At 29.0% G+C, this 14,269-nt stretch overlaps 1 protein-coding gene, 1 long non-coding RNA gene and 1 pseudogene across 2 annotated transcripts; 1 reads left to right on the top strand and 2 right to left on the bottom strand.

The window, feature by feature from the left end:
• Positions 1-2,721: 2,721 nt before the first annotated feature.
• Positions 2,722-3,954, bottom strand: LOC131619961 (uncharacterized). Its single transcript, XM_058890998.1, has one exon. It carries the CDS (start codon positions 3,952-3,954, stop codon positions 2,722-2,724), a length of 1,233 nt encoding a protein of 410 aa, XP_058746981.1.
• A 1,032-nt stretch (positions 3,955-4,986) lies between these two features.
• LOC131619960 (uncharacterized) lies at positions 4,987-7,509 on the bottom strand (annotated as a pseudogene).
• Positions 7,510-8,462: 953 nt separating this feature from the next.
• LOC131618225 (uncharacterized) lies at positions 8,463-9,897 on the top strand. The gene is made up of 4 exons (XR_009288765.1): positions 8,463-8,696; positions 8,801-8,865; positions 9,196-9,241; positions 9,735-9,897. It is a non-coding gene; the product is annotated as an uncharacterized LOC131618225 (long non-coding RNA).
• The last annotated feature ends 4,372 nt before the right edge of the window (positions 9,898-14,269 follow it).

Genomic DNA, 14,269 nt, shown 5'->3' with positions numbered 1-14,269 from the left:
TAAATCATTATATTGCCATGGTCAGTCTCTTCTGAAGATTAGTGTATTCCATGTATGCAGGTTTGCTTCATTTGCATGGAAACTTGCAAAATAGAATACTATATGCTTCGAATAGTGGTTCATAAATCATAACTTCAAATATTATATTATATGTTGAATTTAAACCTACGAAAATGTTTGATATTAATACAAAGATTTTGAAGCAGGTGGTAATACATTCCGCGATGTAATACATTTGCAGGAAGAAGAAAAAAAGAAAACTCACCTTCACCGAATTCGACCAAACCCGGCAGTAAATCGAGATGTACTTGTATAAGCTTATATCTTCACAAATTAAATTTCCTTACCAATATCAACTTGTAATATATATATATATATATATATATATATATATATATATATATATATATATATATATATATATATATATATATATATATATATATATATATATTTGTAGCATTCACAAGACTCACACCTTGACATAATGAATGATTTATATACCATATTATGGCACAAAGCTTAATCTATTCTATGCAGCATTCAAATTTCAAGACGATATATCACAACAAGAATCAATTTAATTGTTATTTACCACATCCTGCTCTTCTCATATGCATGCAGCTTCTCATTGTCAGCATTCAAATTTCAAGACAATATATCAAGTTTTTACCTGTCAAAAATTGATGCTACCAAGTTTTTGCAGGATGAAATTGTTTTGCAGGATGCTTGTGTATGAATATGTTACCAATGGTAATCTAGAGCAGTGGTTGCATGGCGATGTTGAACCTATAAGCCCTTTAACATGGGAAATACGCATGAATGTTTCTTGTTGATAAAAAACATGGAAAATGGTGTATTAGTAAGTCCCACATCGGTTTTGAGACAAATGACTTTAGTGTATATAAAGTAAAAACACATGTTGTATGTTGATTTGAAAATAGATTTAGAGTATTGGGTTGAATGTAGATTGTCATTGAATCTGGAAAATTAAATGGGCCCCAGGAAATACTTTAAAAATTAATATGTAATGTAATTTGTGTTTGCCAACAAAAATGAGAGCTTTGATGTTAGAATCGAATGGGTATTGAAGTCTTAATGAAGATGAGGAAGCCATTTTTGTTCCTTGAAAGTTTCTAAGGATGAAATGGTTAGAGAGTTATGAGAAGTTAGGCCGTTGACCAAGAAGAAGGAAAAAGTGGGAAATGTATAAAGAGGAGTTATTTATAATAGAAAAATGTTTCAGTATCCCCAACGAAATGGGTAAGTGGCACTTAAAAAACAGACACTTAGCATTTGAGTTTCTTAAAGAAAATTTGATTAAATATTATTTTAAGTATGGATTAATCGTGTGGACACAATTAACCTAGAAAAATTGAGCCATGATGGAAATCCCCGCGCATGTATGCGATGTGACAGTTTTGTGAAAAGTAGTTGTGATAATTGAAAACGTCTAATTAATGTGATGTGTGCAGGCTAATCTAAATAGTGTTGAGAAGTTACATAAACACCACTTTTCCTCTATATGATACATATCATCAAAAATGGCTTTTTTTGGATGGCATCTGTTAAAATTACTAATTGTCAAATGCTTAAGCCAGAAGCTTCGACGCATTGACTGTGTCGAACTAGTGGTTCGACTGATTTGTGAGTGAAGTTGAGACCAAGAATGACTAGGAGGAGTCTTAGGAACATATCCACAAAATTAGGATCACCATATCTTTCAAGAATGTTCAAAATTTTAGGAAATGTCACATGATAACTCTTCGGTAGTATGTCAAAGTTGACACTTAGTCGGTGTTTATGACTTAGGATATTTTCAAGTACAAAAATTGTGATTTAGAGATGTTCAGCGTTCGACAAAGGTAGTAAGGCATCCAGAAACGGTTATCAATGCAATTATTAGTTTTCGCCAAGTTTTGTTTAGTTTTTAGCAATTTCTATTTGAAGACGCATGGAAGCAAATTAGAGCAAAGTTACCCATGTATTAAGATACGCGTCGAACCTAGACCACCCACTTTTCTTTACATCTTTGTTTTACGTCGTTGAGATTTTTCTAATTAATCTTTTAAATAAACTAAACCTGTGATTGTTTACTAAAAATATCAATAAACAACCACATGAATTTATAAATTCACTTTAACAAACATAATAAATAGAACTGAATAATGTTGTGATCCAATTTGTATAGTTAAGAGACAAAAATTGAGCATAATAAATTATAGCATAATATATTCACTTAACAAAATTGTAATATTAATTAATTTAAAATAAATTTTACAAAGTGGTTTGTTATTGCGGCAATAAAACACGTGGTTAAATACACGCTGAGAAATGTGGACATTGACGTCAAATATTAGTACTAGTCGATATTTTACACTAAAACTTAAATATATGACAAAATAAAATATTACATAGCGAAGGGTAACTGAACTTTTAAATGCAAAGTTAAAAGACAAAAGAATCCAAAATTTAACAACGCACATTAGTCAGCGGGTAATATATCGTAGAATCATCATTTATACCATGTCTAAACTTCATGGTTTCTTCAATTTGCTCAATTTGCGGTAAATGCAAATTCCACAAATCACCCATGCTACGAAATATACAACTACATTCGACTTAACGTAAGGGTTACCATAAGCTGCTGCGGCTAACAACGATATAGCCATTATAGCTAAAAGACTAAGGAAGCAGCGAGTTAGATGTTTCTTTACCACCTTACGCGTAAATATGGTGTAAAACGAAAATAGGAAACAGATATTTACCATAACACCAATGAACATAATCGCTCTGTAAATACGCTATAAAATACTTTGTATAAAGGCCAAAGAATGCAGCCGAGTGTTCAGACACCTCATCATCGTCATCGGGAGGTGAATCTCCGCCGCCTTTGTTTTTGCTGGGTGTGCCGGGAGGTGATTTACCGCCGCCGCCGCCTTTGTTTTTGCTGGGTGTGCCGGGAGGTGATTTACCGCCGCCGCCGCCTTTGTTTTTGCTGGGTGTGCCGGGAGGTGATTTACCGCCGCCGCCGCCTTTGTTTTTGCTGGGTGTGCCGGGAGGTGATTTACCGCCGCCGCCGCCTTTGTTTTTGCTGGGTGTGCCGGGAGGTGATTTACCGCCGCCGCCGCCTTTGTTTTTGCTGGGTGTGCCGGGAGGTGAATTACCGCCGCCGCCGCCTTTGTTTTTGCTGGGTGTTTCGGGAGGTGAATTACCGCCGCCGCCGCCTTTATTGCCGAGATGTGAATTTCCGTCCGCATTATTTTTTCTTTGAGGTGGCCATTCTGTTTTTTTCCTAAGTCGATTTTCTGAATCTGATTTTTCGGACGAGGAAGAACCTATGTAAACCCAATGTTCCGTTTTACCGGATGCGCCAGTGTGGCTTGATGAAGATCCGTCACTATTATTTTTGACCGGAGTTGAGAAGACTTCAGTTATCTCAGGCTCTTTGAAACCGGAAGAACCATCATTGACTTCAGTCACCTTATTTGTGCCGGTAGGTGCGCGTCTAACGCTATTACTACCATCATATCTTGACTTTCTTCCCTCATCATTGCCGGAATCGTGTACTTGAGATATCTCAAGTGAAGACCAAAAATTTACAAGATTCGATATCTTGTTGGAGCCGGAGCCGGAGCCTTCAACGTGGCTTGGTAAAGATCCGTCGCTTACATTAAGCGAGCGTGATAAAGATCTGTCGCCGGCAGTTGGATTAATAGAGCGTGACAAAGATTTGTCGCCGGCAGTTGAATTAGTAGAGCCTGCTAAAGATTTGCCGCCGCCAATCGGAGAGCCGGAGCCTTCAACGTGGCTTGGTAAAGATCCGTCGCTTACATTAACAGAGCGTGATAAAGATCTGTCGCCAGCAGTTGGATTAATAGAGCGTGACAAAGAAGAACCGATAAAGGTCGAATCTTTATCGATTGAAACAGGTTTTGACGGTGGCGCCGCCATGGTTAAGGAGCCACTTGAGTTAATGGATAAAAAAGGTAAATGGAATTTTCTAAGATGGGGAAGGAAAGGTGAATAGAATCAAAGATTGAATGACGGGTAAATAGAGTAAATGATAGTAAATGGTAAAAATTGAATCCAACTGAATTATTTATACAAAAAGAACTAGTTAAAAAATTAACGGATCGCTCCGCTTTCTACGGTATAGTTAGTTTGCAATCGATTGAATATTTATTTATTTATATTAATAAATGAACATAAAAAAATACTATGATAAAAAATTATAATTAAATTTATTTTTAATTAATATATAATTATATTTTTAAGTATAATTTTTAATCATTATATTTTTTATAAAAAAAAATTAGATCTATTTTATAAATTTTAACAGGCCTCTCAATTAATTGAGTCAGACTCGGTCCAAATCAAAAAGAAAATGATATTTTATGTTTTCTTAAAAAATAAATATATAAATGGGTTAATCATTAAAAACTAAAAGTGTACAAGAGTACAAGACTCACGTGGAAAACACATATTTTCTATTAAATTAAATATTTTCTATTAAATTAAGTCCACGCAATATTTTCTATTAAATTAAGTCTATAAGTATTCTCCAATTACATCAAATACTTGGAGCTTGTTTGGTTCGACTTTTTTAAATCTTAAAAGTTATTTAAAAGTTAAAGTTAAAAATAAGAGCTTTTAAAATAAAGCTAAAATTATTTGGCAATAATATTTTTTTAAGCTCTAAAGTTATTTTTAAGCTAAAAATTATTTGATAAATTAATTTTAAACAACTTAATTATTTAGGCCAAACTAAGATATAAATAAATAGATATCTTCTAAAAGAAATACAAATGCGAATAAAATTCATAAATTATCATATAAAATACTTTCTTAATATTTTTAATTAAAAATAAATTATCTAAAAAAAGTTCAACCCTATTTTAAATAATATTAAAAGATTTTAGAAGATAATTCATGACTAGAAACATAAATTATTATAAACTTAAATGATTTCTATTTTCAATCAATTCAATGGATATTTGATTTCGAACTTTGTCCATATAGGCTCCAACTTGTACTCTTCTTGGGTTTATATGAAACTAAATCTTCATTAATATTTCTTTCTTCAATGTTGCCAGTTATATATTCAGAAATGTAATCATATTTGTCAAAATCTTCATCTACAAAGCCACATATTCGAATGAAATTATGAAGTGTTGTTGCAACTATAACTTTTTGTTGTTTTATAAGCGAAAATGGTCGCATATCACATAAAATATGCCACTTTTTTTTCCAAACACCAATTCTTCGTTCAATGACATTCCTTAGTGAAAAATGTGTATGATTGAATACTTCTTGTATGCCTTCTTCTTGACCACCAGCTCTAAAATTTGGAATATGATACCTTTCACCTTTGTATATGACATATACCCTTTCATATTTGGATAACCAACATCAACTAGATAGTACCTTCCTGCAAAAATTAAACATTTGTGCTAGTTTATATGCAATTTTAAATTAATAAATATATTAATTTTACTACAAAATGAGATGATGATTACCTTCCGGTGGATGTGGAAACATATTTTTCATTTCTTCAATTGTAGATGAAAGGATACATGTATCATATGCAGTACCAGGCCAACCAACAACAACAAAAGTAAATAACGTATCTAAGTTGCACACCAACATGACATTTTGTGTTGGAAATCTCTTCCTACCAATATAACGTATTTGATCCTTAGTTGGAACGACGACAGGAATATGTGTTCCATCTATAGCACCTATGCATCCTTGAAAATGAGGTCAATACCTATTATCTTTTCTAATTTTTTATGGAATTTCTACAAAGTTAAAATTAGGAGGCTTGACAATTTCCTTTGCTACTAAACATACACTTTCTAGAACTCCACTGAACTTCCTACTTACAGATTCTCACGATTTCCAAATTTATTTTGGATGTTTCGATTAGTTTCACTATTTGCACAACTCCAAAGAAACATGGTCAAAGCCTCCAATGATGTCATTTCTTTGGATGGATGTAATCATCCCTTACTAACTAATAATTTTTCAAGTTTCAATACTAGGCAAGTTTCCATCCTAAACATGTTATAACTTTCACCTGGTGTGTTAAGAGTTTCTCTAACCCAAGTTCATCCATGATAATAAAGAAATCTATCACCTTGCTTTAGTAAGTACCTCGTATGATAGTCAAATGCAATTGTTATTGCACTATAATATATTTTATAGAACTTACATTGTCTTTTTTTAACTTTTCTCGATTGCTCGTTGATTTGTTTAGAATGCATCTGTAAACTAATTTGAAAACAAAATATTACAAATTGCAAATACATATTCATTGAAGTAGTTCGAATGCATAAATGTCTTAAGAAAAACATAGAAGCTAAAACCTAAAATGATATAATACTTTATAATACATCTAAAGACTCAAATTCCAACTGAAAACATAAAAGTCAATAAAAATATAAAACATAAACCTATATCTTAAACTGAATACTTGAGGAATTCACGCATACTTGTATATAATCCACTCTATCAAATCGCTCATAGAATCTTTTAAACATATTAACAAAACTCTATTTTGTTCATCCTTAAGCATCTCTAAAGTATAACTAAATTGTTGAGGATTCAAAAGTCCTTCTTCTTTTGCACTTTTTAATATTGCAACACAAGTTGGGATAGAGTATTGTCCATTAATATGAGATGTTGCCGCAATTTCAGCCTTTTCAACTTCATTATGGCCTTCAGTTGCTTGAACTAGTCTTTCTAATGTTTTTCTCATTGTTGGTGCAGTCTCAACCTTTACCTTACCCTTTGTTGATTTTTTACCCATGTTTGGTGAAATCTTTCTTTTATTTTTGGATTGGGTGTTTCTCACAGGGCTTAATTCATCAATATTAAATTCATCATCAGAATCAATAATTTCGTGTGTCGTATCTGTAGTAGTATTTTGGTTTGTAGATTCTAATGTTGCGCCAATAGCCGACGTCCATGCACATTGGCTAGTTGCCACTATCTCGCCAAATATGAATTCCAATTCATCACGGAATTCCAAACCTTGATATCGAAACTTAGCATATTTCACATTCTCCTATGTAACCAATAACAAGAGATGTAATTTAAACAATCTAAATTCTCCTACTTAACTTTCAATAATTAAAAATTAAAATATTTGCAACACTAACCCTTATCTTAACTTCCTACCATGTAGGATCAGCATCAATTTTTTCCTGTTTGAGGATTCCATCCTAAACAAGTTTCTTTACCCAATAATTATTTCCATGTAGTCCAATCAGTTCTCAAACTATCCAACCTATTCTTCAACTACTTTTGGGTATAGTTTTTATTAGTACGTTTTTTGTATTCTTCACGTATTTCTTCCCATTTTTTATTTCTAAAAACAATTCCTGACTTTCCACATTTACGAATCTCATTTATACAATTTTCAAGTAACACTTTAGCACTATAGTCATCCTATTTTACTTTTTCTAAATTTTCAGAATTATTTGGAAGACTCTCTTTAATAGTCATAGACTGCAATATATAAAAAAGTTATCAATATATGTCAAGAAAATATATGGAAGGCTAGTAGTCCTAAATTTTCAAAATTATTTGGAAGACTTTCTACTTAATGATGAATCGTTCTAAATATATGAGTCAGAATTGTTCAGAATGTGAGTCGGAATCTTAAGTTGAACAATTCTTGGTTAGCATTATTCAACTATCGATTGAAAATTGAAAAAAAAAATCATAAAAACAAAAACTAAATACATAAAATTCTAACAATAGTATTTATAATAAAAATATTATAATATTATAATAATAATGATTTTCGCATCTGAGTATATATATATATATATATATATATATATATATATATATATATATATATATATATATATATATATATAATAACTTTAAAAAGGCTAATAAAAATGTTTAAAGTAATTTTAAAAAATAGTTATTTACATATAGTGTAATTTGTTTGTTTCATCCGCTGGATTGATAAAGTGTGTTTTTTCATTGTTAATATTTTAGTTTGAAAAACAAATAAACATTACACTGTTAAGTTTTGATCATCTAATAACTTTTTGAAATCTGAAATTTCTTTACCTTTATATATACATGCACATGCTTGTTAGATATACATTGTTTTTTCATAAAAATCTGTACATACATAGTGACTAAGTGACATATATATGTAGAAGCAATAGTAGATAGATAGTACCATATATATACACAATATAGCAAATCAATGAATAATATAGTCAAAAAGTATTATTCTATACACAGTAAAAACATCACATCAAAAAAATTCAACTGTAAAGCATGATCTAATATAGAAAAAGAGAAAAAGAATCTACAATATAAGAAAATATATTATTCTGGAAAGTATCAATATGCCCATCTGCTTCATTATGTTGCCACGTTGAACACTTCTCCTTCATTTTCTCTCTTCTTCTACCTCAAAACATCTTCTAACCACATAATAAACCACTTTATTTTTTCTCTCTTTTTCTCTCTCTTTCATTTCATAGTCTCTCTTTCTCCTTCTCAGAAATCTCATCTTTCCTCTCATATCACTAACCCTAAACCCTCTTCTTTCTTCTCATTCTACTTCTTCTTTCAAGTAACCAAAATCTTTTATAGTTTTTCTCTCACATATAAATTTTGTTGTTGTTATTGAGTGCTAAATCTATTTTTTATTTGATTTGCAGGTTTTCTCTCAAATCTAGATTTTTGTTGTTATTGTTACTGAGCATATTTTCTCTCGGGTCTGGGTAAATATGGTTTTATTGATTCAATTTTGTTTTCATTTCAGTTTCTATTACATATATTTGAACTTCATTTGGGGCTACAGATGCATTCAAGTAACAGATCTGAAAGGTGAGTCATGTAAAAAAGAAATCTCCTTCTATACCCATTTATTTTCATTATTATTGTTTTCTTTTTTCATGAATATTCTCTAATTTTTTCTATATGTAATTTTGCTGAGAATGATTTGTGTGTTAGTCTACAATGAGAACTTAACTACTTCTATATGCAATTTGAAAACTTTTTTTTTGTTGAGAATGAGTTGTGTCTACTCTTTAGTGTTTCATTCCACTGGTTTTGATTTAAATGATAGAAATAGTTTATTTTTTTGAAACCTTTATTTATTTTTTATTATGTTTTTCATTCCTCTTTTTATGATGAAGCATATTTGATGCTTGATAGGGATTTGAACAAATATTCCTCTCTATTCTTGGTCAAGCATGTTCTGGTATGTTCTTATGCTACTACTATTAATCTACTCTTTTCTAACGTGTACATCCACTCACCAACATAAATTTAGTGCATTTTATTTTTTTTCTTCCATTCTTACTGGATGGCTAGGTCTTCAGAACTCCTAAAATATATTAATACAAAATATTTGTGGATATTTGATTTACTTGAATGTCATAATTTATCCTAATTTTTTCTGTTTTGTTCACAAAATATTAATTTTGATTGAGTATGAATTTATATAAGTATTTTAATTATGTATTTTTATTCTACCTTTTTCACCATCTTATCATCTTTTTTGTACATAATGACATATTAAAGTTGAAAGAGAAGTGTTGACTATTATGATTGATTCGTATGTTACAGTTTTAAATGATATTGTTGAATCTATTATATGAAAGGTTAATAACAATTTTTTGTGTTCCTTCAATTTTTATATTTTTCTCAATCTACTTCTTATCTCATTATTTTCTTGACTTGACTTTTTTTAGACAATGAAGGAGGTTGATTCAAAAGAAGATAAAAAGATTGATATGGAAGACTGGAAAGATTATATGGCAAAAAATTATTCTCTTTTAAGATTGATAGTTAATTTTAAATATTATATGATAGATGTATCTAAAATTAAATAAATAATCATACATACTTATTTTATTTTTAATCTAAATTATTTTAAAATCTTTGATATATTATTACTTAAAATATTTAAAATTACTATAATAAATGATCATTAAAACATAATAATCATTGTACTAAAGAAAGTTATTAAAATAAAATGATATTAAATTTTAATCTTATAGTACATTGTTGAGTTATGAATTTTTATATTTGTTGTTAATAATTTTTAGGGTTAAATAAGTTTTTGGTCCCTGTAAATATCCCAATTTTGGTTTTTAGTCCCTATAAAAAAATTGTTGACTTTTAGTCCTTATAAAATCACTTTTGCACTCAGTTTTAGTCCCTCTACCGGGACTAAAAGTGAGTGCAAAAATAATTTTATAGGGACTAAAAGTCGACTTTTTTTAATAGGGACTAAAAGTAGTTTTTGATAATTTTATAGGGACTAAAAACATATTTAACCCTAATTTTTATTAGTTGCAGTTAATAGCATATAATGAAACACCATTGTCTTGGAAAATGGCAGGATCTATATATAAAGCAAGAATTTGAATTTGATGATAGTAGTAGAGGACCTGTTTTTGAATTTGTGATTAATGCGTAATTTATGAGGTTCTTGGAGAGGATTTGGTTTTATTTTAAATGTTGTTTAGTTTTGGATTCTGATGAATGATGATATACTATTTTGACTTTAAAAAAAATTGGATAAAAACAATGATAGTCTTATATCATGTATGCTCCAATGTACTAGGACAAGATAGCATATTTGAATCAAACAATTTTTCATTTAGCTTTTGTGTAAAAACATAACACCACTTAGACTATTTGCTTTTTTGTGATTGATGTTGGCATTGTTCATAATAGCATAGATATATTGAATCTTTTACAAAACTACCATTTTTTTCCATTTTAAATATCAAACTACCATACTTTTCCAAATAAATCCCAAAATACCACATTTTCAAAAAAAAAAAAAAAAAATTTAAGTGCATTCGCCAATTGAATGGGCGGATCCTTCTATTTTATTTAAATTTTTAAGTTTCCTGCGAATTTTCTTGCAAAACTTTGCTTTAGCGAAATTTCCTGCGAATTTTTCTACGAAAATTTGTTTCTGCAAAACGTTCTACGAAAATTCCTGCGAAATTTAATAAAAAACTATTTTAAAAAATTATATTTTTAGAGAATCCGCAGGTAATTCTGTAGGAGTATAGTTTCGCAGGTAAATTCGCAGGAAATTCTCTAAAAAATTCCGCAGGTAATTAACAAATAAATTTGAAAAAAAATAATAGTGTCCGCCAAAGCATTGGGCGGACGTTCAGTGCCAAAAATGTTGTTTTCTGAAAACATGGTAGTTTGGGAATATATTTGAAAGGTGTGGTATTTTGGATAATAAATTGAAAAAGAATGGTACTTTGGTAAAAGTATCAGATATATTATTTCAATCTTGACTCTTTTATTGCATATTAATAGTATTATTTTTTTACTGTGATAAAAGTACTATTGCTAACATACTGTCCCATGTGTCTCAGTCTATCTTAAAAAAACAGATGATACATCCTATCAGCACACATTAATTAATCATAACTCTCTCTTCACAAAGATCATTCAACTTTTTATCTCTCCACCCTTAAATGCAAATCAAGTCTCTCCTGTCTACTCTCTCTCTTCCCTACCAACTCATCACTATCACATTTTGAAAATTGTTTGAATATATTTGAATATCATTTATTAAATATTGTTGCATGTAATATTACTTTGAATGAGTATTTAATTTATAATCATTCTTTCTAATTTTCTAATATCATTTTTTGATATATGGTGCACTTCAAATCAACCATTTTATTTTACAATGATTTATAATATTAATGAAAAAATAGTGTATCGCTGATATAAATATTTTTAGAAACGACAATTTATATCTGTGAAAATATGTGCATACCACACTAGAACCCGTGTGTACACACGAGTTTTATTGATGTAAACGAGAATAAGTTTTCTATTGATTATAATGGGAAAAATACTTCGTAAGAAAGTCCTTAGTATACTCTGTGGTTGCAACATTGTTTGATCTTTCACATCATAAAAAAAATATTATTGTTGGAATGCACAAGTAATACACCAATACCGTGTGAACGCACGAGTATCCATGCCAAAATCTGTGTAAATCCACGGGAAAAATGTGTTGTTTTTTTAACTTTTCATGTATCTAATATTTTAATTGAAACTATTTTTAATTTAAAGCAAAACTTTTAAATGGAAAATTAGACTCCTATTTATTGTAATTTTCTTTTATTTCTTTAACTTTATGCTTAGTTCTTGCTAACACATGAAGTAGCTATGTTACTGGCGGAAAATGTATCATGTATTATTTAATTTGATAACATGTTATCAAAAAAAGCAAGTTTTATTATTATTTTGTTGTTTAAAATTTCTTTTTTTTTTCACTTAATGATCTTAAATTCTTAATGATTTGTGTAAGTATTGTCTTTAATGTATTCTCTATTAGTATAAAATAATTATCTTATTATTAAAAGACTTAATTATTGATTATTTAATACAACATTAAATAATTTTTAATTACTCTACTCATTTCTATTTATTTAATTTCATTGAATGATGTTTCATGTATTTGTAGTGGAGTCTTTTGTACGTTACTTTTCATGAGATAAGAGAAGACAATATTTTCACTTTTCAAAGCATTGAAGAGACAGTTTTTGTTAATAGTTGATTGATTTTAAAAGATCACACCTTATCAATCCAATGATGCCTAGATTGAACCTACAGTTATTTATTTATTTTAATTTAAATTATTTTTACATCATTAAACTTTTAAAAATATTATCTCTACAAATTGAATTAAAAAATTGCAATTAAATCGAAGTAATATTTTTTTATATTAATTAATAGTTCTTAATTTAAATATATAATTTAATACCTATACTTTTATTCCTACAAAGATTGACAAATATATGACTAACACATGTACTGTATTTATTTTAAAATCTAATATATTAATTACAATAACATGTATGAATACATATTAAAATATAATTAATGATATGAAAATTTGAAATTATGGTAAGTTAATAATTTTATGATTGGAAACTATTTATATATGTTACAATATAAAAAAAAAGTCATGCTAACGAGTGCCCCAGGGGCACTAGTTAAACATTCCAAATTAAGAAAATATTGAAGATTCATTGCATTGAATACACCTAATCTTCTTTAAAAAATTTATTATTTATATTTTCATTGCATTTAATACATATATTTTGGGTAAAAACATATATTTTTACTTTATTAAACAATGCTCGACTTACCTTTTTAATCTTTTAACCAGTGCCCCTGGGGCACTCGTTAGCATTACCCTAAAAAAAAATGGTGTTTGTTTAATTTTTTTTAGTTGAGTTAAACATTTATGATAGTAATTTCACAAATTACTACAATAAATTCACTTTTATGTTATACCAACAAAGGAGAGAAAAATTTATATTTAAATTTATCCCCATACCGAGTTCGACTCTTGGTGGGAATAATATTTGACCAGAATCATGATCTCTCGACACGAACTCTGGATTATTATGTATAGAAATTAATTATTAATGTTTGTATAATTGATGTATATATAAAAATGTACACTTCATATATAGTTAAACGTGCTTATAAAAATATATGTTATTTTAGTTAGTTTTCTAAGTTTTTTATCTATAAAATTATCTTATAGATCTAAATATTTTTACGGGTGCCAGACATATTTCTACACATTCAATTATTAATTTTTCATGGGTGCCAGATATTTTTCTATACATTCTATTATTAATTTTTCACGGGTATCAGACATTTTTCTATACATTTAATTATTATTTTTTGACGGGTACCAGACATTTTTCTATACATTCAATTATTATTTTTTTCACAGGTACCAGACATTTTTCTATACATTCAATTATTTTTTTTACAGATATCAAACATTTTTTATTACAAAATTTATATCTGAAACAAATGCGCGTCCCATACCAGAACCCGTGCGAACGCACGGGTTTGTTACTAGTTGGACAATACGTCAATACCTACAAAGTTTATAACGAAATCAGAAGAAGAAAAATAAATAAAGTAATATACCTGCAAATGTAATGTTATGAGTAGAAGAAAAATCTGAAGGACTACAAATGTGACTGCACTGGCGCCGTTTTGCGGGGATAGAAAATAAAATAGGGCTAGCATCTCCCGAAATACTTATATATGAAAAAATATTATTTTTTTGAAAAGTGTTGTTATTGGGAATCGAAGTGCGGCTCAAATATAATAAGCTCCGCAAATGTTTTCAAAAGTTAGTTTCAATATTTTTTTTAGAAGTGCCTTTTAGTTAATTTTTTATATTAAAAAAATGTTATTTTTTTAATAA

This window comes from Vicia villosa, linkage group LG7 (genome assembly GCF_029867415.1).
Source record: "Vicia villosa cultivar HV-30 ecotype Madison, WI linkage group LG7, Vvil1.0, whole genome shotgun sequence".
NCBI lineage: Eukaryota > Viridiplantae > Streptophyta > Magnoliopsida > Fabales > Fabaceae > Vicia > Vicia villosa.
The sequence above is the reverse complement of the archived record's forward strand: the minus strand, read 5'-3'. Positions and strand labels throughout refer to the sequence as shown.

What these genes read in the sequence shown, in the direction of transcription:
- LOC131619961 (XM_058890998.1), bottom strand. Translation starts at nt 3,954, where the DNA reads ATGGCGGCGCCACCGTCAAAACCTGTTTCAATCGATAAAGATTCGACC.